General features: G+C 40.9%; 1 protein-coding gene across 3 annotated transcripts in view; it reads left to right on the top strand.

Moving 5' to 3' along the window:
• The window catches only part of BAAT (bile acid-CoA:amino acid N-acyltransferase), a 35,002-nt gene extending 11,527 nt beyond the window's left edge, over positions 1 to 23,475 (top strand). The window contains exons 1-4 of one of the 3 annotated variants that reach the window (XM_060300682.1): positions 10,701 to 10,778; positions 19,633 to 20,132; positions 20,370 to 20,572; positions 22,847 to 23,475. In XM_060300682.1, coding sequence (XP_060156665.1) covers positions 19,670 to 20,132; positions 20,370 to 20,572; positions 22,847 to 23,440 — 1,260 coding nt within the window. In that variant the 5' untranslated portion in view covers positions 10,701 to 10,778; positions 19,633 to 19,669 and the 3' untranslated portion in view covers positions 23,441 to 23,475. Of the gene's footprint in view, positions 1 to 10,700; positions 10,779 to 15,999; positions 16,009 to 19,632; positions 20,133 to 20,369; positions 20,573 to 22,846 lie in introns of those variants that run through there. The other 2 variants (XM_060300683.1, XM_030829864.2) reach the window with 2 other exon arrangements.
• The last annotated feature ends 3,943 nt before the right edge of the window (positions 23,476 to 27,418 follow it).

Genomic DNA, 27,418 nt, shown 5'->3' on the forward strand with positions numbered 1-27,418 from the left:
CCATAAGTTTGTATTCTATGTCTGTGAGTCTGTTTCTGTTTTGCAAATAAGTTCATTTATATCATTTTTTTTTAGATTCTACATATAAGTGATATCATATAATATTTGTCTTTGTCTTCCTTCACTTAGTGTGATAATCTCTAAGTCCATGCATGTTGCTGCAAATGGCATTATTTCATTCTTTTTTATGGCTGAGTAATATTCCAGTGTGTGTGTGTGTGTGTGTGTGTGTGTGTTTGTGTATGTGTGTATCTTATACTAAGTTTATATATATACACACACATATATATATATATATATATATATATATATATATAATATCTTTATCCATTCATCTGTTGATGGATATTTAGGTTGCTTCCATGTCTTGGCTATTGTAAATAGTGCTGCAATGAACATAGGGGGTACATGTATCTTTTTGAATTATGTTTTTTCTCTGGATATATGCCCAAGAGTGGGATTGCAGGATCATATGGTAGCTCTCTTTTTAGTTTTTTAAGGAACCTCATTACTGTTCTCCATTGTGGCTGTACCAATTTACATTCCCACCAACAGTGTAGGAAGGTTCGTTTTTCTCCACATCCTCTCCAGCATTAATTATTTGTAGACTTTTTGATGTTGGCCATTCTGGCTGGTGTGAGGTGGTGCCTCATTGTAGTTTTGATTTGCATTTCTATAATAACTAGCGATGTTGAGCATCTTTTCATGTGCTTTTGGCCATCTGTATGTCTTTGGAGTAATGTCTTTAGAAAGCCCTGAAATAAACGCATGCACATATGGTCAATTAATCTATGACAAAGGAGAGAAGAATATACAATGGAGAAATGACAGCTTCAATAAGTGGTGCTGGGAAAACTGGACAGCTACATGTAAAACCTACACCATACAAAGAAACTCAAAATGAATTAAAGACCTAAATGTAAGACCAGATACTATAACACTCCTAGAGGAAAACATAGGCAGAATATTCTTTGACATAAATTGCAGCAATATCTTTTTCAATCCGTCTCCTAGGATAATGGAAATAAAAACAAAAATAAACAAATAGGACCTAATTAAAAGCTTTTGCCCAGCAAAGGAAATCATAAACAAAACAAAAAGACAACGTACAGAATGGGAGAAAATATTTGCAAACAATGTGACCAACAAGGGATTAGTCTCCAAAATATATAAACAGCTCATACAGCTCAATATCAAAAAAACAAACAACCCAATCAAAAAATGGGCAGAAGATCCATGTGTTCTGTTTTTTGTGCCAGTACCATACTGTTTTGATTATTGTAGCCTTGCAATATAGTCTGAAGTCAGGAAGCATGATAACTCCAGCTTTGTTCTTCTTTCTCCAAACTGTTTTGGCTATTTAGAGTCTTTTGTGGTTCCATACAAATTTTAGAATTATTTTTTCTAGATGTGAAAAATGTCACTAATATTTTGATAGGGATTGCCTTGAACCTGTAGATTGCTTTGGATAGTATGGACATTTGAACAATAATAATTCTTTCAATCCATGAACATTGAATATCTTTCCATTTATTTGTATACATGTTCAATTTCTTTCATCAATGTCTTATAGTTTTCAGAGTAGAGGTCTTTCACCTCTTTGGCTAAATTTATTCCTAAGTATCTTATTATTTTTGATGTAATCATAAATGGGATTGTTTTCTTGATATTACCTTCTTTATAGTTCACTATTAATGTATAGAAATGCAAAGATTTCTGTATATTAATTTTGTATACTGCAACTTTACTGAATTCATCTATTAGTTCTAATAGTTTTTTGGTGGAATCTTTAGGGTTTTCTATATATAGCATCATGTTGTCTGCAAACAAATAGTGATAGTTTTACTTCTTCCCTTACAATTTGGATGACTTTTGTTTCTTTTTCTTGTTTGATTGCTGTGACTAGGACTTCCAATACTATGTTAAATAAAGTGGCAAGAGTGGGCATACTTATCTTATTCTTGATCTTAGAGGAAAAGCTTTAACTTTTATTTAACTTTTATTTAACTTTTATTAACTGGATTTGTCATGAATGACTTTTATTATGTTGAGGTATGTTTCCTGTACACCAACTTTGTTGAGAGTTTTTATCATGTATGGCTGTTGAATTTTGTCAAATGCTTTTTCTGCATCTATTGAGAAGATAATGTGATTTTTTTTTTTTTTCCGGTACGTGGGCCTCTCACTGTTGTGGCCTCTCCCGTTGTGGAGCACAGGCTCCGGACGCGCAGGCTCAGCGGCCATGGCTCGCTCCACGGCATGTGGGATCTTCCCAGACCGGGGCACGAACCTGTGTCCCCTGCATCGGCAGGCGGACTCTCAAACACTGCGCCATCAGGGAAGCCCGATAATGTGATTTTTATCCTTCATTTTTTTTTAACGTGGTGTATCACATTGATTGACTTGCAGAATTTGAACCATCCTTGCATCCCTATAGCAAATCCCACTTGATCATAATATTTAATTCTTTTAAAGTATTGTTGAATTCGGTTTGCTAATATTTTGTTGAGGATTTTTGCATCTATGTTCAGGGATATTGGCCTGTAATTTTATTTTATTTTTTGTAGTGTCTTTGTCTGGTTTTGGTATCAGGGCAATGTTGGCCTTGTAGAATGAATTTGGAAGTGTTCCTTCCTCTTCAATTTTTTGGGAATAGTTTGAGAAGAGAAGGTATTAAGTCTTCTTTAAATGTTTCATAGAATTCCCTTGTGAAGCTGTCTATTCTTAAATTAAAAAAAAATTTTGTTTGTTGGGAGGTTTTTTTTAAAATTTTTATTGGAGTATAGTTGAGGTACAATGTTGTGTTAGTTTCAGGTGTACAGCAAAGTGAATCAATTATACATATACATATATCCACTCTTTTGTCGATTTTTTTCCCATATAGCCTTATTGGGAGTTTTTGAATTACTGATTCAATTTCACTACTGTAGTCAGTATGTTCAGATTTTCTATTTCTCCCTCATTCAGACTTGGAAGATTTCATGTTTCTAGGAATTCATTTGTTTCCGCTAGGTTGTCCAATCCATTGCTGTATAACTATTTATAATATTCTCTTATGATTGTATTTTTGTGGTATCAGTTGTAACTTCTCCTCTTTCATTTGTAATTTTATTTATTGGGTGCTCTTTCTCTCTTTTTTTTTTAATGAGTCTGGCTAAGTTTATCCATTTTGTTTATCCTTTCAAAAAACTAGCTCTTATTTTCATTGATCTTCTCTATTGTTTGTTTTTATCTCTATTTTATTTAGTTCTGCTTTGATAGTTATTATTTCCTTCCTTGTGCTAACTTTGGGCTTTCTTTGTTCTTCTTTTTTTTATTCCTCTAGGTAGAAAGTTAGGTTTATTTGAGATTTTTCTTATTTCCTGAGGTAGGCCTGTATCATTCTTAATTTCCCTTTTAGAACTGCTTTTTGCTATGTTCCATAGATTTTGAAGCATCATGTTTCTATTTGCATTTGTCTCAAGGTATTTTTTTATTTCCTCTTTGATTTCTTCATGGACCCAGTGATTTTTTAGTAACATGTTGTTTAGTCTCCATGTGTTTGTGTCTTTTCCAGTTTTCTTCCTGTAATTGATATGTAGTTTCATACCATTGTGGTCAGAAAAAATGCTTGATATGATTTCAATCTTCTTAAATTTATTTATTTATTTATTATTTTTGACTACGTCAGGTCTTAGTTGCGGCACACAGGGTCTTTGTTGAGTCATGCAGGATCTTTCATTGCAGCGTGTGGGCTTCTCTCTAGTTGTGGCATGTGGGTTTTCTCTTCTCTATTTGTGGCACGCAGGCTCCAGGGCACATGGGCTCTGTAGTTGTGGCACATGGGCTCCAGAGCACGTGGGCTCTGTAATTTGTGGTATGCAGGCTCTCTAGTTGAGGCATGCAAGCTCAATAGTTGTGTTGTGCTGTTTTCATTGCTGTATGGCATGTGGGATCTTAGTTCCCTGACCAGGGATCAAACCCACATCCCCTGCATTGTAAGGTGGATTCTTTACCACTGGACCACCAGGGAAATCCTAATCTTCTTAAATGTATTGAGACTTATTTTGCTGCCTAGCATGTGATCTAGCCTAGAGAATGTGCACTTGAAAAGAATGTGTACTCTGCTTTTTTTGGATAGAATGTTTTGTAGATATCTGTTGAGTCCATCTGGTCTAATGTGTCATTTAAGACCATTATTTCCCTTCTGTCTGGATGATCTATCCATTGATGTAAGTGGGGTATTAAAGTCTCCTACTATTATTGTATTATTGTCGGTTTCTCCCTTTATGTCTGTTAATATTTGCTTTATATATTTAGGTGCTCCTATCTTAGATACATCTATGTTTATGAATGTTATATCCTCTTCTTGGATTGACCCTTTTATCATTATATAACGGCCTTTTTTGTTTTTTGTTATATACTTTATTTTAAAGTCTGTTTTGTCTGATAGGAGTATTGCTACTGGAGATTTATTTTCGTTTTCATTTGCATGGAGTATTTTTTTCCCATCCTTTAACTTTCAGTCTGTGTGTGCCTTCATCTCTGAAGTGAGTCTCTTATAGACAGCATATAAATGGGTTTTATTTTTTTAATCCATTTAGTTACCCTAAGTCTTTTGATTGGAGCATTTAGTCCATTTACATTTAAAGTGATTTTTGATAGGTATGTACTAATTGTCATTTTATTACTTGTTTTATGGTTGTATTTGTAGTTCATTACTTCTAGTCTCTTCCCTTGTGGTTTGATTTTCTTTAGTGTTTTGTTTGTGGTTTCTTTTTGTTTTTGTAACTATTACTGGTTTTTGTTGTGTGGTTACCATGAGACGTGTGTGTGTGTCTCTGTGTGTGTGCGTGTATTAAACTGATAGTCATTAAGTTCAAACACATTCTAAAATCTCTATATTTTTACTCCTCAACACCATGTTTTATGTTTTTGATTTCATATTTTACATATTTATATGAATCCCTTAATTGCTTCTTTTAGTTATAGTTGATTTTACAATTTTGTCTTCTAACCTTTGTCCTAGATCTTTAAAGTGGTTGATCTGATGTCTTTATTCTATATTTACCTTTACCAGAGAGATTTTTTCCTTCATATATTTTCTTATTTCTTGTTATGGCTTTCCCTGTGCGCCCCCCCCGCCCCCCCCCCCACTTAAGGAAGACCCTTTAACCTTGCTTTTAAGGCTGGTTTAGTGGTGATGAACTCTTAGTTTTTGCTTGTCTGGAAAACTCTATCTCTCCTTCAATTCTGAATGATAACCTTGCCAGGTAGAATATCCTTGGTTTTAAGTTTTTTCATTTCAGCACTTTAAATATATCAGCCACTCCTTTCTGGCCAGCACAGTTTCTGCTGAAAAGTCAGCTGACAGCCTTATGGGGATTCTCTTAGTATGTGGCCCTTTGTTTTTCTCTTGCTGCCTTGGGAGTTCTACCTTTATCATTAATTTTTGCCGTTTTGATTGTGATATGCCTTGATGTGGGTCTCTTTGGGCTCATCTTGTTTGGGACTTTCTGTGATCTTGGAACTTGATACCTGTTTCCTTCTTCAAGTTAGAAAAGTTTTTAGCCAATATTTCATAAATTACATTTTCTGCCCTTTGTTTCTTCTTTTTCTGGGATCTCTATAATGCAAACATTAGCATGTTTGATGTTGTCCCAGAGGTCCCTTAATGTATCCTCATTAAAAACATTTTTTCTTTTTTCTTTTCTGATTGGGTGATTTCCATTATTCTGTCTTCCAGGTCACTTTTGCATTCTTCTGTAACACCTAATCTGCTGTTAATTTCCTCTAGCGTATTTTTCATTGTGTTCTTCTATTCTTTTCTCGAGTTTGGTGAGCATTTTTATGACTATTGTTTTTTTTTTTTTTTTTTTTATGGTACGCGGGCCCCTTTCACTGTTGTGGCCTCTCCCGTTGCAGAGCACACGCTCCATTCGCGCAGGCTCAGCGGCCATGGCTCACGGGCCCAGCCGCTCCGCAGCATGTGGGATCTTCCCGGACTGGGGCACGAACCCGTGTCCCCTGCATCGGCAGGCAGACTCTCAACCACTGCGCCACCAGGGAAGCCCCCATGACTATTTTTTTGATTTAATCAGGTAAATTACTTTTCTCCGTTTCATTAGGATTTTCTTTTCCCCCCTGGATTTTATTGTGTTCTTTGGTTTGGAACATATTCTTGTGTTTTCTCATTTTGTTTGAATTTTTCTATTTGTCTCTATGAAATTAGGTGAAACAGATACCTCTCTTGGTCTTGAAGGTGTGTTCTTGTGTGGGAGCATCTCTATGCAGTCTGTATGTGCCCAGTGACTTTGGTGGGAGAGCTTGATCTGAAGCAAGCATGGGCCAGAGCTTTTTCTGGGGCACACTGAATCCATCACCTTGGTGGGGGTGGGCTGGAGCCTGGGGGATGGGGGGTAGAGCTGAAGCCTGGCATGGGCCAGGGCTTCTCCTGAGTTGCACTGGTGGCTGCCACCTTGGCCAGGGTGGACTGGAGCCAGGGGGCAGCTAGAGCTAGAGCCCAGTGCAAGCTGCAGCATCTCCTGGGGTGTGCTGGTGGCCATCAACTCGACGGCGGGCAGGACAGGAATTGGAGGGGCTGGAGCTGGAGACTGGTGTGGGCTGGGGAGTGTGCTGGGGCTGTCTTGGCAGGCCAGCCAGAGCACCAGGCACTTTTCAATCTGCTGCTTCTGTGCTGGGATTGGGAGCAAGCAAGTCTGTGTACATGCCCTTTAAAAGCAGTCTTGGTTTCCTACAGCCCTTCAAAAAGCCTCACTGGTTTTCAAAACCAGACAAGGAGGATTGCTGTCTCAGTGCTAGACCCCAATGTGGGGCTTGAACCCCTTGCTCCTCAGGCAGGATTCCCGTTTGTGGTTTCCCCCTCCTCTTCTGAGTTGCCCACTGGTGGTATGGGTCCTGAGTAGATTGCTTCTCTTCTGCCAGTCTCAGTGTGGTTGTTGTCTTTATATCCTCAGTTGTAGAAGAGCTATTCTACTAGGCTTCAGGTCATTTTTGGAGAGAGTTGTTCTACATGTAGTTGTAGTTTTGTAGGTGAGCTAGGGTTTTCCTATGCCACCACTGATCCTGCCTTCTCTTTAATTTTCTGTAATAGAATCAGGCTTCCTTTCAAACACCTGTTTCCAATGATGATGGAAGGGAAAGAAAACATAAAACAGCTCATTAAAGGTATCTTAATCTTTTCTTGTTTCATACAGCCCATGTTCAGGTAAATAATTAATTTGAAGTTCAGATATTAGCAGAAATATTTCTATTTCCTTCAAAGATACCCTGTACCCTCTTTTCCAAATCTGGGTGCAAGAGGGCTTGTATAATCTCAGGGCAAGGGTGTGTGGCAGGAACGCTAGATCAAATAACTATTCTTGGCCAGCTTCTCTAACCTGGTGGAAGTGTAACTCATCTGGTCTCCAGGCATTGACCTTTTGTGTGTATGCATTCATAACTCATGGTTGTTCTCTCAGAATGGTCAAGGCCAGGTGGCAAACTCACTCTCACCCTCTGGCTCAGGTGGTGAAACTACTCAAATCCTCTGGGTTTGCCCCACTTGTCCTTCATTGTCCTTCAAAATTCCCTGAGTGTCACCTGTGTCCTTTATAGATCCCTGGTAGAGCTACATACCCCATACCCTGTGCTAAAGAGTCACCTCACACATTGTCATAATGGTCCCCAGGGAGGTTTGCTGGCCTTCAACTCTTAGCTGCTTTCCATGCCCATCATTGTGAGAATATGGGGACTTCCTGAACCCTTTCACACAACAGGAGTGCAAAGAGAAACTTATGTGTGCTGTCTTTGCATCTCTCTCTGCTTAAACACACAACATCCTGTTTTACTCTACTTTCCAGAACTCCAAACAGGAAGCAGGACAAAATCTTCCTCTGGGGTTTCCAGTTTCTTGTAATTCATTCCCACTTTTGGTCAAGGCCTAGACCTTTTTTCTAGGCAGGGATGCCTTCTCCCCTAGCACAACAGGTCCAGGGTCTAGCCTTAATGTAATAAAGCTTCAGAGGAAGAACAAAACAATTACTGAGACTATAAACAAATTGGGAGGTATTAGTAAAGATTTTTCCTTGTAAGTAATAAGTCAGGGTGTACACAGATACAGCTGAACTTATGCAGATGCTACTTAATGACTGAAATATTTTGGAATACATCAGTATTTGGAATACATCAGTATGTTAGCCTTCTCATGTTACAGCTAAGTAATAGAGTCTTGGAGAAATTTTTACAATGAATTAAGAGCAGTGCTGGGATCAGAACCTGGGGATGTAGCCCTAAATTTTCTCTGTTACACTATGTTGAGATTTTTTCCCCATAGGCTGTTAAATTCTAAGGAAATTTGAAATATGTTTTGCTGTATTCACTAGCACTGTTTTTGTCTCCGGAGAGCTAGAAACACTTCCATTTCTATATTTACTCCTATTTAGGGAGTACATTTTTTTAGGTTCTAATGATGATTAGAAATATTGTTAGGTCTGTCACTGAAAGGGAGTCACAGTTTTCCACTGATTGTGCTGCAGCTCTGTGGAAGTTCAATGAAATCCCTTAAGTACACCTGGTGACTTTCACCCACCAGAATAGTCTTCATTCCATAATCACTTATTTTTGCTGCTTTTCTTTCCTCTCCTTCTAAGGAAACCAGAATATATCATCCCAAAATAGGCCTCTTTGCCATAAAAATACTAGCACTTTAGAAAAACAGCAGCTACAAGAGAGCCCCTCTGACCCTCCCCCTTTTCTTCCTAAAAGCAGGAGATAAAACTCCCAGATGGAAGGTGTCCTCCCTACACCAGAAGGAAAGAAACATTCTTATCATCAAGGACAAGAAATTGAGACTGAGATAATTCTATACAAATAGACCTTGTTAAAAACAATTCTTATCTTCCTTTAGGCTCCCCACATAGTGTAATTACTTTTCCACAATTGCCTCTCTTTGTTCAATCTAATATAAAACAGGTAGGTTTTGCCATTGCTTTGGGTCTTCATTCCTTGTGAGGGCTCCTGTGTCACATAAAGCTTACACTAAATAAATGTGTATGCTTTTCTCCTGTTAATCTGCCTTATGTCAGTTAAATTCTACCCTAAAATTATATATTGATATAATCGTAGAGACAGAGACAGAGAGGGAGAGAGAGAGAAAGAGAGACAGAGACAGAGGGACAGATATTTTAAGGATTTGACTCATGCGATTGTGGGGACTGGAAATCTGCAGGGTGGGTCAGCAAGCTGGAGACCCAAGGAAGAGTTGATGTTACAGTCTTGGGTCTGAAGGCAGGCTGGAGGCAGATTCCTTCTTCCTCAGAGGAATTCAATCTTTTCTGCATGGTTCACACCTGCTACTGACAACTGCTAATGCCTCCCTTGTACATGGTTAGCACCTTACTGTCCAGTGTTCCCACCAATGTCCCCGCTCTTAATTTGCTACATTCTTTGAGGGTCCATGGAGTGCCAGGTCCCTGGTGTCTTCTGTTCTAGGCAGCAGAGTGAAGAAGGTCTGACTCTGTGCCAGCTTAGCATGCATCTCACTTTATTGCCTGGATGCTGGAGCACCCTTTCCTGTGCTTCTCTTAGAGTCTTAGTAAAAACAACACTATTTCTGCTGCGTTCCTCCCCAGCCCACCTCCCATCCTTGGATCAAGTCCTAGGAATTAGTCACTAAGCTGGGAGCCTTGCTAGCCTGCCAAGGTACCTCTCATCCTGTGTAAGAGCTGTGTGCTAAAACAGCCTCCTCTTCTCCCAGACATTCCAATCTGCCCATGACTTCCAATATTGGCCCCTTCTCCTCAAGGCTTATACTTCACTTTTAATACATTTTATTGTACCATTCCCATTTCACAAGTTAGAAAGCAGAAGCCCAAGGAAAGGTAAGTAATTTGCTTGAGGTCAGTCACAATGACAGATGTAAAGGAATCAGGGTTCCAATCTAAGTCTTTCTGATTCCAGAGGCCAGCTACACCCCACTGGCTGCAAGAGATGCAAAAATTAAAAGACATGGTACCTTCCCTCAAGGAGTTCACAACCTGGACGCACAGTCTGCAATTTGTAGCTTGGATCACTTGGATATTTTGACAATGGGCACTGACTGATGGGATTAACAATAGGACAGATTTCAGAGGTTCTGGTCCTGAGGAGGCATTTTTGCATGGGGAGGGCTTTTGCTGTCCCTTTGAAGAGTGGTTTGCAAACTGGGCTATGCTTTAGAATCTGCTTTTAAAAGTACAGATCCCAGAAACTTACCCCAAACTTATCAAGTCAGAATCTCCAGCTGAGGGGCCTGGGAATCTTTATTTAACAGACTTGTCAGATGAGTCTGAAACCCGCACCACTCTGAAGATGGATATTTGGGACTCATCTTAGAAACCACTAAAAAGGCAGCTGCCTAAGAGACCACTGACTTAGAGGAGGAGATAGAGACGGAATTGAAGCAAAGGAGAAGAGAGCCAGGAGTTGAGAGGAGGAGTCCAGGGAAGAGGTGTAGAAACCAGACCTATGTGATGAAATAAAACATTCCTTTATGAAACACCTGGATTGAAAGGCACACCAGCTAAACAGAGCCTCTGCCCAGACCCTGTGGCAGCACGTGCTCGTAGCCCTGTCCCTGGGAACTTAAAAAAAAAAAAAAAAAAGGAGCAGCTGATGGTTTCTATGGAGACAATCTCAACTTTGAACAGTAGGCTGGGGTATTTTGAACGATCTAAATTAGCAAGCAATAGGCAAGTGTCCAGTGCTTCTAGCCGGCTCAGTAAGCCATCCCGCTCCAGCTTCCTGCAGCCGAATTCAGGGTGAGTCAGGGCTGTCGTGGCCAAGTAGAAAAGGTCTGCTTTCTGATTTCAGCAGCAGGGAACCGGGGAAGGCTGCTTTGTCTTTCTGTGTATGTTTCGCTCACCTCAGTGGGTAGCACAGTTCTCTGAAGAACCAGAAATTACTATCCCAGGTAGTTTATTGTTCAAACGCTGATTTATGTCAGATGCATAAACCTAACCAGAAGACTGTTTAGAGACTATTTTGGAGGTGAAATGCACACTTGGCTGCAAAAGTCAGGGTCCAGCCTAATGTGACCAATGGAGAGATTGTTTTTTATTTACATTTAATTAATTAATTAATTAATTTTTGGCTGCTTTGGGTCTTCGTTGCTGTGTGCAGGCTTTCTCTAGTTGCGGTGAGCAGGGGCTGCTCTTCGTTGTGGTGCGCGGGCTTCTCATTGCAGTGGCTTTTCTTGTTGCGGAGCACGGGCTCTAGGTGCGTGGGCTCAGTAGTGGCTTACGGGCTCTAGAGCGCAGGCTCAGTAGTTATGGTGCATGGGCTTAGTTGCTTTGTGGCATGTGGGATCTTCCCGGACCAGGGCTTGAACCCGTGTCCCCTGCACTGGCAGGCGGATTCTTAACCACTGCGTCACCAGGGAAGTCCCTGGAGAGATGTTTCTTGACTCAAAGAATTTTTCTCTGGGCTTTATTGGGAGGAGGAAGTGCTGTGATGAAGGAAGAAAAGCAACAGGATCCTAAAGAAAATGGAATTTTTGTTTCTTGATTGGTAATATGGTAATTTTAACTTCCACGGGACCTTTCGCTCTCTTTTATTCTTTGTTTCCTGCCTTCTGATGTGTTGATGTCCCGCCAGTTCTTGACTGCCCTTCCTCTAACAGGTCAAGGTCTCCCAGTGGTGCAGGCGTGATCCCCGTCCTTCCCCCTGGGACTCTAGGGGGGTCTGAAACGTGCTCAACAATGCAGCTATCAGCTATCAGACCCTATCAGATTGCTTCCATTTTGCTGAGGGCTCCCTCTCCAGCCACCAGGAGGCTATGCCTGTGAGAGGCAGCTGAGTTCTTGTTTCTTGCCCTCTGGCTGCTTTCTATCTTTGGTTTCACTGACAGTCTGCAGTGTACATTAACTGTTTCATGGACAGTCCTGCCTTCTGCTGCAAAGAAGTGAGGAACCCTGGAAATTGTATCCCATTGGATTTTGAGGAATTTTCCATCTTCAGAAGTAGCCTATAAATATTCAACTGGGCTTCTGTTCTGTCTTCACACTCTCTCTGAGATATGTCACTCAACTTTTTTTTGTGTGCTTTTTTATCTATCATTTATTCTTTCACTTCATTCCTCAAACATTTACTGAGCGATCACTATGTACTGGCACTATTCTAGGAACTGAGAAGTAGAGTGTTGAACAAGGTATAATTCTTGCCCGTGAGGAATACTTTACAATCCAGAGTAGTGCTGTCCAGTAGGATATTCTGTGGTGATGGGAATATTCTATAGCTACATGGTCCAATACAGTAGCCACTAGTAACATGTGGCTACTGAGCAATTAAAATGTGGTTAGTGTGAATGAGAAGCTAAATTTTAAATGTCAATTTCATGCATTTTTAAGTGAATTGAAATTTAAATAGCTGTACATGGCTAGTGGGTACTATATTGGATAGAGCAGAAAAGGGAGAGACAGATAAAGAAGCAGATTTTGACAATATCCTATGCTAGTTTGTAATGAGATGGTTGCTTAGACTAGTAAATAGATTGGGGGGTGGTGGTGAAAGGCTTTGATTGAATTAGATGATAAAGCGTGTCAAACACAAAGGGAAGTCCAAGTCCAAGACTGACAGGTTCAGCTGGAAAAGAAATAAGGAGCCCCTTTTAGATTCAGACAGTTTATTACTTATATAGGCAGTGAAGGCAAGAGGTGCCAAGGGTGCAGCTCTCTGGGTCCTTGTCTCACCCACCAAAAGGATGGAACTGAAGCAAAAGGAACCAGACGTCTTCAACAGAGTTGTGAGATATTCAGTGGCTGAGGAGCTGATCCTAGACTGCAACTCAGTGGTCCTAGAGCCTGCAGCTCTGCCCTAAAGGGGTGTAAGTATGAGATGGAGAGTCCCATGCCTCTCTGGAACCAGGGAGGTGGATGGGAAAGCTGCCTCATGGCAGCCTCCCACAAGATAGGGAGAGACAGATGGGAAAACTGTCTTGTGAAGCCTCTTGTAAAGACTGCTTCTCATGCCATGCTCCTGGGAGGATCACAAGGCATTCCACCCAGATTTAGGTCATATGGTGGTTCAAGCTGTTTCTGTGGAAACATGGAAGGTCTCGAGGGTGCTATGGTAGAGCCATTCCCCTGCAAAGAGTCTTAAGTGCTAAGACAAAAGATTTAGACTTTATCCTCAAATGAATCTGGCTGCCACTGGAAGTTTAAAGCAGATGAGAAAATTGATTATTTTTGAGTTTTATAAAGATCTGTCTGACAACATTGTCGAGATTAGACTGGGGAGCAAAAGCAACTGTAAAGAGAGAGAAATAATTGGGTAAAAGGATGAGAGTTTATGGGAATGGAGAGGAAAATCCACAATCATTTAATGAATACATGGGATGTGAAGAGCTCCTGTGCAGTGAAAGTGACAAAGACACATCAGACAGGATCCTGCCTTCAAGAAATTTACAAAGTAACAGGAGAGAGTACACACAGCATACATTACTCATTAATATTAAGTTCAAGAATTAAGTGCTCTGGGAGACATGGTGTAGAGAGAGCCCAGAGGAGGGACAGCCCTCTTCATCTGGGTGTCCCCGCACAGTGTAGGTGCTTCATTGATGATAATGACAATTGAGTGTTGAACAGGATAAGTTTTAAGTCTTCTTACAACTTATTTTGAAAATCTGTGAGGGATGGGCCCTGGCAGGCAATAAGCCTTAACAACTAACAAAGATATTAATCCCTATAGCAGTATGTGGATTAGTTGGGATTCAATTAGAATAAGACAATAGAAATGGAATACAGGGAAAGCAGGAAAAGATTGTAAAGATTCAGCACGGTGAGAGGTGACAAGGAGAAGGTTTGAGGGCAGGGTTAACTTGCCATATACCACTGGAAATACGAATGGCTGAGTCCTCACTCCCACTTCCCATCCCCACATTCTTGTATTTTTATTTGACCTTGTTTTCCTTCTTCCTCCAGAGGGAGATCAGTTGATACTTATTGCTTCAGGAAAGAGAAAAACAAAAATGTTTTCCTGGCCTTTATGTTGCAAAAAGCCTAATAGATGATGTGAATTTCAGAAGTCACAAATGGGTGTATTTCATTTGGTGTCTTTCGTTTGGTCCACGCCTTGGGTTGTTTTTTCCTTTGGTTGGTTGGGTGGTTGTTGTTGGGTAGTTTTGTGTGTGTGCATTTTTTTAATAGAATACATTTGAATGCCTTAGATGGGCAGGTAGTCTTAGGTTCACTGCAGTCTTACATTTTGTTCATCTCTGTCCTTTATCTACAAATTTATATTACCTGCCTGGCCCCTATAGGTATCTGAATTTGGAACCACTGGTATCCATCGTAAAACAGGTTTAGAAGAATGCATAGTAACATATGAATAGGGTCTCCCAACCCCAAGTCTTTGAGCACTGCCACAGTCACAGGGAACTTCCTTGAGCTCCCAGGAAAAGCAGGATGCTCTGAATTCTGTGATTATATCTCTGCCATCTGGAGGAACAAGGACTCAAAATAGAAATTACTCTGAATTTAGAAAAATAGAAAAAAAATTACATTTCATGCACATGTGGGTTTGTGGACTAAAGTTTACTCCTACTATTCCATTACTAGTCCTGCCACCCTGTACACCAGGGTATATATTTTAACTAAAAGCTTCAGAGTTAGGGAAAGGGAAAGATGAAGTTAAGGTCAAAGAAGAAGTAGGAAAGAAAAACAAGAGGGGGAGGCTAGGAAAAGAATGAGCTCTCATATGTCTACCCTCATCTGGGGAAGATAAGTAAGGTTTATATGTAGGGTCAGACGGTACTGGTTAAAATTCTTGCTTCATCATTAACAACATAGGCAAGCTTGGGTAAGTCATTTAACTAGCTGAGCTCAATTTCCTAATTTACAATGTAAGGATAATAATAATTTTTTATTCCCACAGGTTTTTTGCAAGGGTCAAGAGAAATAATGGTCATAAAAGGGTACTGAAAAGTGAAAAGACTTTACTATGTGGATTCATATTACCCAGTGACTAGCCATTAGTAAGTGCTCAATAGTTGTTTGCTGTTACAGAAAAAAGGGCAATGAGGGGAGAGCTGAATTCCAAAGGCCACTTAAAATTACCAGCCCCTTTACTTGTCAAATAATTGTGATATTTTATTTGTCTTTTCCATTTTCCTGGAGCCATTGCTGCATTTTTTAGTTGTTTGTTAAAGACCATACCCAATGCAACAGGACAACTTGTATTACCAGCTGATGTAAATTCCACTGATAAGTAGCTTCACTGTAAAGACAGAGTGTTTCAGTGTGTGGCCTCTTGTCAAATGACTCAGAAAATGGCAGTTCTCCATCACTAATCTTCTGAGTTTTGTCCCTAGTCCTTCAATTCCCTTCTTCCCATTTTAAATTTACCCTCAAATTTATCACTCCATTGGACTATCAGGCATATTTGGAATGCTTACTGAAATATAAAAGAGTTTCATAATAAGTAACAAAATGAGAAAAATTCCCTAAAAAAAATTCCGTATGAAAATTCTCTTCTTACACTATCCACACTTCACAATGTTTACAAATAATAACAAAGTGTCAGGGTGCAGCTGACTACAGTGTGTAAAAATTCATTTTTCGGAATGCAACTTTCCTTCCATATTACACCAATAGAGTTTGTTCACTCCTTTAACTCAGTCCACGGAGCATGAGGGGAGTTTGGAGGAGGTAGTTCAGGAAGGAGAGGCACACATCAGCCCACCATGCTCTTCTCCACATCGAGCTCGCCACTAGCCATCAACAGCCTCCCCTAATCTTGCATCCCAGACTGAGAATGGTCTCAGCCAATTGTACGTGGTCCTTTCACACACCACCCTATGGGGCTGAACAACATGTAAAGGAACAGCTCAGTGACTATCTCCCTCCATCATTGCATGCACTATCATCACATCACACTTGAAGTTCAAAAACTGTTTCTCTTTTTTCCAATTAAGAGCTCTTGTGGAAACCCTAGTGACATTTTGCAGAGCCTCGGAGTTCCTCAGAAACCCAGTTGAGAATCCCTGGTGTATAGGTATCAAATCTTCTTTCATGTATGTGTGTGTGTGTGTATGTGTGTACAAGTGTATGTATGTATTATTTATTTTTGGCTGCGTTGGGTCTTAGTTGCAGCAGGTGGGATCTTTTGTTGCAGCGCTCAGGCTTCTCTCTAGTTGTGGTATGCGGGTTTTTCTCTTCTCTAGCTGTGGCGTATAGGCTCTGTAGTTTGCAGCACGCAGGCTCCCTAGTTGAGTCTCCCGGGCTCAGAAGTTGTAGCGTGTGGGCTTAGTTGCCCCGTGGCATGTGGGATCTTAGTTTCCCAACCAGGGATTGAACCCGTGTCCCCTGCATTGGAAGGCGGATTCTTTACCACTAGACCATCAGGGAAGTCCCCATGTGTATGTATTTAAATCCTGGATTTTTCTTGTTTCTTGAATATATAAGGGGGTGTTATATAAAGAACAGATGGCACAAGGCTTGAATAAGTCTGAGGTCTGATAGACTTACAACCAGCTTCTGAAGAGGTAATCTGTCAAACTGTGCCTTGGATCCCTACCAGATCTTCATGTGGGCACACTCTATCTTTGTCAGCCTGTGAAAAGTGACTTTGTTTAGCCCATGTTCCAAAGGCAGTGACTGTGGGATTGCTGATCATGTGGCTGCTTCCTAGTCTTTGGTCAGGAAACCTGACACACCATTCACAAGCACACACTGTTGACTTATCAAGTGACCTCTCTCTCTCTTTCTCTCTTTGTTTCACGTGCTTTTGGGAGAACGCCTGCTTCTTATAGGAAGTTTCATTATAATCTAACCCCTTGCATATACCTTGGTGCAAATGGCAAAAATCTAGACATAGAATACTAATGACCATTAGGGGAATTTCTGAGAAGTCAGAATCAATAACTTAACACATTTAACAGGAGCTCCAGAAAAATTAGGAGACAAAACAGTAAGCATAGTCAGCTAAGTGCCGAGACCCCAAAATAAAATTCTAGCTCTAAGATAGATTCCTTTCAAAGACTGAAGTCTTCTGAAACCTATCTTCTTCCATCTCTCTTTTCTCTGACACTTATTTATATAACCACAGACCTTCTAAATGACCTACCCTTTCTTTCTTCAGGGGTTTCTCAGGATAGGAGCAATCTAATTTCTCTTTGTCCCTGTATCTTTCTCTCTTTCCTCAAACTCCCACACTCTACTGCAAGACTGTCTTTCTGTGATTATCTGGTTACAGCTTCTGAATTTTATGGATACAGCCACGTAAAAAGAGTCCAAGGCTAAGACTAGGCTGAGGCAAGAGGGCACCTGGAGTGCAAAGTTTCAGGACTTCAGGGACTTGGTCATGCAAGTAAATTTTGCTACCTCGGTGCCTTCTTGCTACACCTTTAGTCCTTACCTTGATAGAGTGACTGGTGACTCTGGGTCTCCATTCCAAACTGGCAAGGGGGGAACATCCCTGGCACACCTTGAATCAGGTGTCCAGTCCTGATCCTGTCAGCAACGGCCCCCCGGGGTGGAGGTCACATGGTATAAACATAGCTGCTGAGGGTCCATCTCTGGGCTTTAGGGAGCAGTTCTCAGATAAAGAGGGACCCTGACTTGGGAAGAGAGTCTAATATTTTATATTACAAAAGCACTATGTAAGTAAAGTATTTTAATTACATTTTTGGTGCTATTTTTTCCTGCCCCTGTTATGAATTTCATAACTCTGAAGCATGCACATTGTATAATTTACTATATGAGTATCAATAGGGTTCCTAAAGTTTTAACACATAGTTGCTGCCCTTGAAGAATTTGCAGTCCACCTGGAAGAATAAGACCAGATGCGGGATGCACGCAGGAATGCAGGAGAGTACTTATGTTAATTAATTCAAATTAATTCAATTTGAAAATCAAATCTATATCGAGTCAATAAATTATATAGAAGTTTTGAGAAGGAAGAAGAATTTGTGGAATAGGGCACGCAAGTACCCCTTCTTAATGATCTCTTTTTGGGAAGAAGGAAAGAGCAGATACAGAAAGTTATAGGAAGGACCAGATCAGAAAATACCAAGGGAGCACTGAAATGTCACATGGGATGTGGGGTGTTCTTATTCATATTACAGGTCCCATTTCCCTGATACATATGAAAGACCCAGGAAGTTTGAATTGATGCCACCTTCTTCTGCCAAGAACTCTGCTGGTATTGAGGGAAAACATTCACAATCATTCTATTTATTCCAAATTATTCTATTGACCATGAGTTTTGAAATGGTCAGTAATGCTGGTTGTTGATGGGGGTCAGGTGGGAGGGAGTGCGTCCTTTGCAGAAAATCACTTTCTTAAAAGAAGCACAAAATGCATTTTTCCTTGACCCTCTCTTTCCTCCAAAGACCTGCTTTCAACAGTGAAGAACTGGGCATTAAAACCCCTCTTCTGCCCCTGCACTGCCAGAGCCTGTTTATTTTCTCCAGAATCTTTTCTGCTCACAAATCTAAACCCCAAAGGCTTCACTTTGCATTCCTCTGTAAAATAAAATCAAGGATCCCTTGGAGGATCAATCTTTCTGAGAGAACACCTGTTACTACCATTTGTGTGAAGATACTGTTGGAAAAATGATGCATACCTATGTCAAAGTTTCATATGAGAAATTTCTTTTAGGAAAATATTGGAAAGGCCTCACTTTTTCCTTTCCTTTGAGAAACTGGTAACCCTTTCTATGAGACTAATTAGAACAACACAACTGAGAGATTGCCTTTTTTCCTTTGGCTGTCATTCATTCAGTGTCTCTGATGCTACTTCATATTTTCCCAGATCCTATTTTATTTTTATTTGTTTATGCCTCCTTTATCTATAAGCAGGTTCAAATCCCTTGTGGAATGAGGTATAGAAGAAAGGAGGGAAAGTAAAGAAAGAAGGAATGTACAGAGGGAGGAAGGAGGGAGAGAGTACCCCCAAATTTTGCTCATAAAATGAGGAGAGTATGAAATAGCTGATCAAATGTATATTTCATTCTCTTTGCTACAAACAATATTTTATGTTTATCACTCTGTTGGAAAGCCACAAAAGCAGATCATGAAGTTTTATTTTCCCTTAAAAAGAACAAATAATGGGAACTCTGAAAAGAGCTGGCAGTCCGTCTTACAATGGCAGGGAGGGATTGGAAACTGAAAAAAGAGAAAAGAAAGAAAGAAACAACAGCATAACATGTTTCTTGTTTATGTAGGTATGGGAGTTGAAAAGCAGCACTGATCCTTCCAATAAACCCTTAATCATGCATTACCCCCTCGGATCCTAACAAACACCAGTGAAATAGGTCACCTGGGAATGATCTCAACTGAAGATATGAAGCTCAACTTACTCAAAACCACAAAACTAAGATTTCCTACAGTGTTGTAATGGATAAGACAGGAGGCTGTAGTGTCAGACCTAGCTTGAATTTCAGGTTCTACTATTAATTATTTACAAGACTTTGAGCATGTCACTTAACCTGTTTCCTCATATGTAAAATGAGAATAATGAATACTGTCTGCAACACCCTATTTTCCCTCCTCCAAATGTCCTGTGTATTTTGCACTAGTATCCAGAAATCTGCCTTGGCCAGACCTAATATAAGCCTTGTCTGGGCTTCTTCCTTGGAACTGAAGTCTCCAACTCAGAGTTTTCTCTTTCACTGCAGGGTAGGAAATACCACTTGGTCCCTTTGCCGGTTGCCAATGTTCCAGCTGACAGCCACCCCGGCAAGTGCCCTCGCGGATGAGCCCGTGCACATCCGAGTGACAGGCCTGCCCCCACTGCAGACGGTGACACTCATGGCATCTATGAAGGATGAGAAGGGGAATCTGTACCAGTCCAGAGCCTTCTACAGGGCCAGCAAGGCTGGTGAGCTGGACCTGAAGCAGGCTCCTGCCTTGGGCGGCCACTACGTGGGGGTCCACCCTATGGGCCTCTTCTGGTCTCTGAAGCCTGAGAAGGCTTTTGAGAGGCAGATTAAGAAAGATGTGATGAACAGCCCCTTTTGGATCACTCTGGAGCTATATGACTCCGTTTATTTACAAAAGTCAGGGGAGGTTCAGCCCAGGGCCAGCCAGGTGGTGCAGCGTTGGTTCTCCAGCCCTCAGATGCAGCGGGTGCAGGTCCAAGAAGGTCGTGTGCGAGGAGCCCTTTTCCTCCCTCCAGGTGAGACTAATCTTTTATGATCTAGAAGACATGGTTCATGGAAATAAAAACAAAAACAAAGGGCATCAAACTGTTGGCAAACTAGTATTTCCCACAATATTTTAAAAGTAATAAGCCGTTTCGTTGTGTGTGTGACGGTGGAATTCATTCTGCTCAGCCTGTACTTTCGCTGGCACCTACTCGACCCTCTTGTTGCTCTTTGTGATCTCATTCTCTCCTCTTTTTTCTTGCTCTTAGGGGCAGGCCCTTTCCCAGGACTCATTGATTTGTTTGGGGGCATCGGGGGTCTAGTTGAGTATCGGGCCAGTCTTCTGGCCGCCCACGGCTTTGCAGTGCTGGCCTTAGCATATTTTGCCTACGCAGACCTGCCCAAGCAGTTGCAGGAGGTGGACCTGGAGTATTTTGAGGAAGCTGCCAACTTGCTACTAGCTCATCCCAAGGTATTTAAAATACTTTTCATTTTACCTGGCAACATTATAGCCAAAAAAATCAAAAATCACAAATGTCCGTTCTGCCTATATCACCAGTCTGTTTAGACTTGGGCACACACAGTTGAGTGAAAATGCAGATAATAATACGTACCTTGTAGGATTGTTGAGTTGGTTAGGATCAGCTTAGTGCTTACTGGCACAAAGAAGACAATAAATGGTGGGTATATTATGATTCTCTTCATTTGCTAGTTCAAAAATGTTCAAATATCAGGTATTTCTTACAGTTCAACCTGACAGGGTAAAACAACCGTATCACCTAATGTTTCTATTAAGTGACTATTTGTTAGACTCTATGCTAAATACTTTATATGCACTATCTCAGTTAATGCTCATAATTACTGTGCGAAGTTAGTACTTTTGACATGGTCCTCATTTTTCAGATGAGAAGGCATACCCATCTCAGTTAAGTAAGAGGCCAACACTCCACGGCCAGTAAGTGACAGAGCCCTTGGGGCAATGTCTTTGCTCCAAACCGTTAAGTCATCCTGACTCCCCAACTTACATCGTTCTCTCCTGGAGCCTTGACTCTTCTCAAGAAGAGATAGGATATGTTTGCTATTGGAGCATCACCGGTATCCTCATCTTCAGTGTTATCATCATCATAATCAAATATACACGTGATTTTCCTAAGCATATTTGGCTGTGTTTAAAGGATTGCCTAGAAGGAATTAAATCCCAGGCAAAATGTTTTCAAGTTAATTTTTTTTTTCACTTCAAATTTAACTATTTGTGACATTGTATGAGGAGAAAGGGCAATTGCCAAAATTCAACTTGTAGTCAGATTCCACAGAAGAGGTTCAATTCCCACCTCTGCCCCTTGATACTGTTGTAACCTTGAGCGAGACTTACACTTCCTGAATCCCCGTTTTCTTGTTGGAGGGCCGAGCATATAGTAAACGCTCAATAAATCCACCTTGTCACCTGTGCCCATCTGGTTTCTTCCCTCTTCCTTTCCCCACACCCTCAACCCATCCCAAAGTGTTTTAGCTTCTTTCTCAGTACATCACACCCTCTTCACCCTCCCTGCCGCTGTTTTAGTCCCTCATCATTGCTCAGCTGTGATGCTGCAATAGTGCATTAATCAATTTCCCGTCTCCATTGATAGCCCTCCTCCCTCACTTCCCAATCCACTCCTCACGTGGATGGTTCCCAGATGTGGATGCACACTGGATTTCCTTGGGGATATTTTATAGTATCAGATTCTTGGGCCCACTCAGACCTACTGAAGTAGCTCTCAAAAAACTGGATCTTAGGGGCTTCCCTGGTGGCGCAGTGGTTAAGCATCTGTCTGCCAATGCAGGGGACGCGGGTTCGTGCCCCGCTGGGCCTGCGCGTCCGGAGCCTGTGCTCCATGACGGGAGAGGCCACAACAGTGAGAGGCCCGCGTACCGCAAAACAAAACAAAACAAAACAAACAAACAAAAAAACTGGATCTCAGAAAGCTCAAGTTTTAAAAGTTTTTTTTTCAGCTGATTCTGATGATAGAAAGGTGCTGGGGATACAACTGTGAGCAAAGTTAACACACAGGGTCACTATGTATTTGCTATTGTTTGTCCAGAATGCCCTTCCTCTCCTCATTTATCCCTCAGACTTCTTCCCTTCCCTCTGGTCCCTGGGCCCACCCCAAAGTTAAGGACTCCCTCCTGTGACCTACTACTTTTCCTAGTGGACTGGGAACTGACATTCAGTTTTTTACAGAATCTAAGTCTTTCATCTTTACACTCCCAATCCTTCCAGGATTAGCCTTTGGTTTAACAAATATGCAAATCCTTTGTAGCTGTAAAATGCTGTTTAAGTATGAATTACACTTACCTAATATTTGAAAGAAACTGGGACACCTCTTTTACTAGCTGGAGAGAAGAATTCGATTCTTCAAAAATCTTACCTGCCTCTGCTCTTGTGATGTCTAATGTTGCTGGTGTATTAGACCCTTTTTGCCTTTATAGAGCTCTGCTTTGGGTGAAGAGTTTTAATTTCTATTTTTTCACTTAATCTTCATAACTGTCCTACAAGGTAGGTAATATTATCACCCCCATAAGACAGTAAGGCTTAGGGAGGGTAAGTAGGTAGTATTCTCTCTCAGTCGCAAAGCCGGTAAACCTTAGTGCCAGGACTCCCACCCCACATTTTCAAACTCTTCCCATCATACTAGCTTACTGGCCTGTAGGAGAGCTCCTTCTCAGAGAATGTCCTGTAATGGGTTTCCTTTATTTTCTCCTTCAGATCCAAAAGCCAGGAATTGGAGTAATCTCTGTGAGCAAAGGTGCAGAGATCGGGCTGGCCATGGCCTGCTACCTGAAGGAGGTGGCAGCCACTGTCTGCATCAATGGGTGCAATGCCATCTTTGAATTTCCGCTCAAGTACCGGGATCTGGTTATAACACCCATCCCCTCGTTGCCGGAGCGCATGGAGTTCAACATCATGGGCGCTTTGTGCCTCCGTCACTACAAGGGGAACCCCCGAGATGCACTGAATCAACACAGTGTGCTTCCTATTGAAAAGGCCCAGGGTGCGATCCTCTTCGTTATAGGGGAGGATGACGAATGCTTCAATAGCAGAGAGTACGCTGAGCAAGCCCTGGACCAGCTGCGGAGGCACGGCAGAAGCAACGGAAGGATGCTGCTCTACCCCGGGGCGGGCCACCTCATAGAGCCGCCCTATTTGCCCCTGTGCTATGCGTCCTGGAGCCGCGGCCTCTTCTGCCCCCTGCTTTGGGGGGGGGACCCTGTGGGCCACGCGGCAGCCCAGGAGCACGCCTGGGGAGAGATCCAGAAATTCTTCAGGCAACACCTTGTTCAGAGCAGAAGCACACTCTAAGGGTGATGATAGGGGAGGAGAAACAAAAAAATTGGATAAGGCAGGGATGTGGGTGGGGGAGGGGACTCTTGATTTCTCTAGATTCACAGTCATCTTGAATCAACTGGAAGGAAATTGGACAAAGTCAAAGAATCAGGTGCATCTGAAATATTTCTGACAAAATTGTGTGTGCTTTGAATTTTTGTAAATTGAATCTTGGTTTATATGCACCAGGTACGTTGCTATTTCAAAATTGTGATACCCTTGCAAATTGAATAACCTTTTGTACCCCGGTAAGGGAAACCTTGGATCCAGGTATTGCCAATCTAGACGAATGTTCTGGAACTTTGAAGTCACTTGTGAAATCATTTTCTGTTTAAACCATTGTGGGTTGAATTTGACATTTGATATGAAAAGTTCCTGATGCCACCATCAAGGGTAATCCTTGCTAGAGATTTCCAGTAGATACGTTAATTCTTTTTTAGAATAGTGATGCTTCTTTTTATTCCTAAAATATATTTCTTTTTTATAATTTTAATCAGGAGTGGGGCTAAATGCTCAAGTGCCTTTGGAGCATTTAGTGAAATTAAATGAGCTATATTTAAAGTGATTAGAAGAGAGCCGGGCACATAGCAATTTCTATATCAGAGTTAGCTATTATCATTTTCATGATGCTTTTCTCCTATAATCTGTTAATGTGGTGAATTGCATTCATTAATGGACTAATTTTGCTTATTCATCTAATTCTACTAGATCAGTTTCTCATATTGACTAGTTTGGGCTTTAAAATTTCTTTTGAAGCCAACCTAGTCATTTATATTTTCTCAGAATTTCACCCCTATTTTCTGGAACACATTTTTCTCATAATTTTTTACATATCCCCTGTTGTTTATTTGCATGCTTTCTCCTTTTCCTTTCAGTCTGACTTGCTAAATATTTGTCTATTTTATTAACCTTTTCTTAGAATAGCTTTTGGGTTGTTTATTGGTCAAATCTAATTTTTCCTGATTCATCAGTGTATGCTTCTTTGAAATAAGTTCATTCCTTCTGCCATATTTGTGTTTTCCTGGCTTTTTGATATGCAGTGTTCTCATTTTGTTAATGTCTAAATAGTTTCTGATTTGCTTCCTCCCTCCCCCCACCCTTAAACCCAAGAGTAATTTTACCAAAGTACAAAGTATCATCCTGTGGATAACTTGCTGGTTATAAGGACCTCACTTTGCAATGAAGGGGTCAGATTGTCTCCACCTGAACCCACTGATCAAATTTAGCATCTCTAAAAATGGTCAGTTTGACTTGTTGTGGTTCATGACAAGATGTAATGTGGAGCGCCCAGCACTGCTTAGAACTATTTCTAACAACACTGTTCAACTTGAAGCTAATCAAGCCCTTAGATCAAACTTCTTACTAATGTGGTAGTTAGTGAACAACTTAAATGGTGCTACAAGGAGACAAACAGAGATTGTCCATCATTCTATGACCTGGTCTCTTCACAAGTTAATTACCAACTCACCTTGTCTCTTTTCACAAGTTAATTGCATGAAAAAATATGGAATTTTTCACTTTGTGGGATTTTGCTTTCCTTTTTGCATTGGAGTGAGCTGGGGGATTGTTCAAAATTAAAAGGGACTTAAGAGGCATATCAACCAAATGCTATGTGTGGGCCTGGTTTGAACAAAGTAACTGTAAAAAGACATTTGGGGGATAATTAGAGAACTCTGAATATGACTGGATATTAAACGACACTATGAAATTGTTATCTTGTTAGGGGTCAAAATGGTATTGGGGTTATGTAAAAAAGTAACTTTTTAGAGATGCATACTGACATATTTAGAGGTGAAGCGTTGCAGTATCTGGGGATTGTTTTAAAATACTACAGGAATCTGGCAAATGTGAAAAGTTATTATATCCAGATGATCGGTATAGTGAAGTTTGTTTTCTCTACTTTTATGTATGCTTGCAAATTTTTCATAATAAAGAAGTAAGAGATATAATCGGTATATTTACTTTTCTGCCCCAACAGACAAGAACTTTAGCATGCATTACATCTTTTCTCCATGACAACCCCATTAATTTCATATTAATTTTTTTGGAACCAATAATTATTATTTTTAAATTAATTTTGATTGGAGTATAGTTGCTTTACAATGTTGTGTTAGTTTCTGCTGTGCAGTAAAGTGAATCAGTCATTCGTATACATATATCCACTCTTTTTAAGATTTCCTTCCCATTTAGGTCACCACAGAGCATAGAGTAGAGTTCCCAGTGCTATACATTTGGTTCTCATTAGTTATCTGTTTTATACATAGTAGTGTATAAATGTCAATCCCAATCTCCCAGTTCCCACCCTTGGTAACCATAAGTTTGTTCTCTACATCTGTGACTCTATTTCTGCTTTGCAAATAAGTTCATCTGTACCATTTTTCTATATTCCACATATAAGTGATATTATACATTTGTTTTTCTCTTTGACTTGTTTCACTCTGTATGACAATCTCTAGGTCCATCCATGTCTCTGCAAATGGCACTATTTCGTTCCTTTATATGGCTGAGTAATATTCCATTGCATACATGTACCACATCTTCTTTATCCATTCCTCTGTTGATGGACATTTAGGTTGCTTTCAGGTCCTGGCTATTGTGAATAGTGCTGCAATGAACATTGGGGTGCATGCATCCTTTTGAATTATGGTTTTCTCCAGGTATACACCTAGGAGTGGAATTGCTGGGTCATATAGTAGCTCTGTTTTTAGTTTTTTTTTTTTAATTTATTTAATTTATTTATTTTTGGCTGCATTGGGTCTTCGTTGCTGTGTGCGGGCTTTCTCTGGTTGTGGCGAGCAGGGAGTACTCTTCGTTTCAGTGACTGGGCTTCTCATTGCAGTGGCTTCTCTTGTTGCGGAACACAGGCTCTAGGTGCGTGGGCTTCAGTAGTTGTGGCATGCGGGCTCAGTGGTTGTGGCTTGCGGGCTCTAGAGCACAGGATCAGTAGTTGTGGCACGTGGGCTTAGTCGCTCTGCAGCGTGTGGGATCTTCCCGGACCAGGACTTGAACCCATGTCCCCTGCATTGGCAGGCGGATTTTTAACCACTGCACCACCAGGGAAGTCCCTCTTTGCTTCTTATAAGAGGTTGATGAGGAGTATCCAGTGGTGATATTTTTCATATCTTCATTTCCAGGTGATGCCGTAGACTATCAGTATTCTCCTTACTACTTGAAATAGAGTTATTAGCAACTTTAAATCTAATCAGGTTGAAGAGCCAGTTCCAGAAACGCCAGAACCAATTCAGAAAATTCATCCTTAAAACTGTTTCTTTAGAAACACTCTCAGTACCAAAATCTCAGTCAGGGTTCTCTGGAAAAATAGAAGCAACAAGATAAATATACAGAGAGAGAAAGAAATTTATTATAAGGAATTGGCTCAGGCGGTTATGGAGGCTAAGTCCCCAGATCTGCAACCTGCAATCTGGAGACCCAGGAGAGCTGATGCTGTAATTGTAGTCTGAGTCTGAAGTCCTGAGAACCACAATAGTTAATAGTGTAAATTACAGTCCGAAAGCGGGCAGACTCAAGATCCAAGGAGAGCCGATGTTTCAGTATGAGACTGAAGGCAGGAAAAGACAGACGTCTTAGCTCAAACAGCTAGGCAGGAGGAGTTCCCTCTTTTTAAAGGAAGGTCGGACTTTTTGTTCTATTCAGCTTTCCATTGATTGGGTGAGGGCCACCCATATTAGGGAGGGCAATCTATTTTACTCAGTCTGTTGAATTTAATGTTAATCTCATCCAAAAACACCCTCACAGACATATGCAGAATAACGTTTGACCAAATAACTGGGATCCCTATGGCTCAGTCAAGTTGATACATAAAATTAACCATCACAGGATAGGTAGCCAGTAAATTATTTCCATTTTACAGGTGAGTAAACTAAGCCTTGAGGAGTTTTAACATACCTAAGCCCACACAAGTACAGATGACTTTACAATGGGATTGAGTTTATA

This window comes from Globicephala melas, chromosome 6, assembly GCF_963455315.2.
Source record: "Globicephala melas chromosome 6, mGloMel1.2, whole genome shotgun sequence".
In the NCBI taxonomy this organism is placed as follows: Eukaryota; Metazoa; Chordata; class Mammalia; order Artiodactyla; family Delphinidae; genus Globicephala; species Globicephala melas.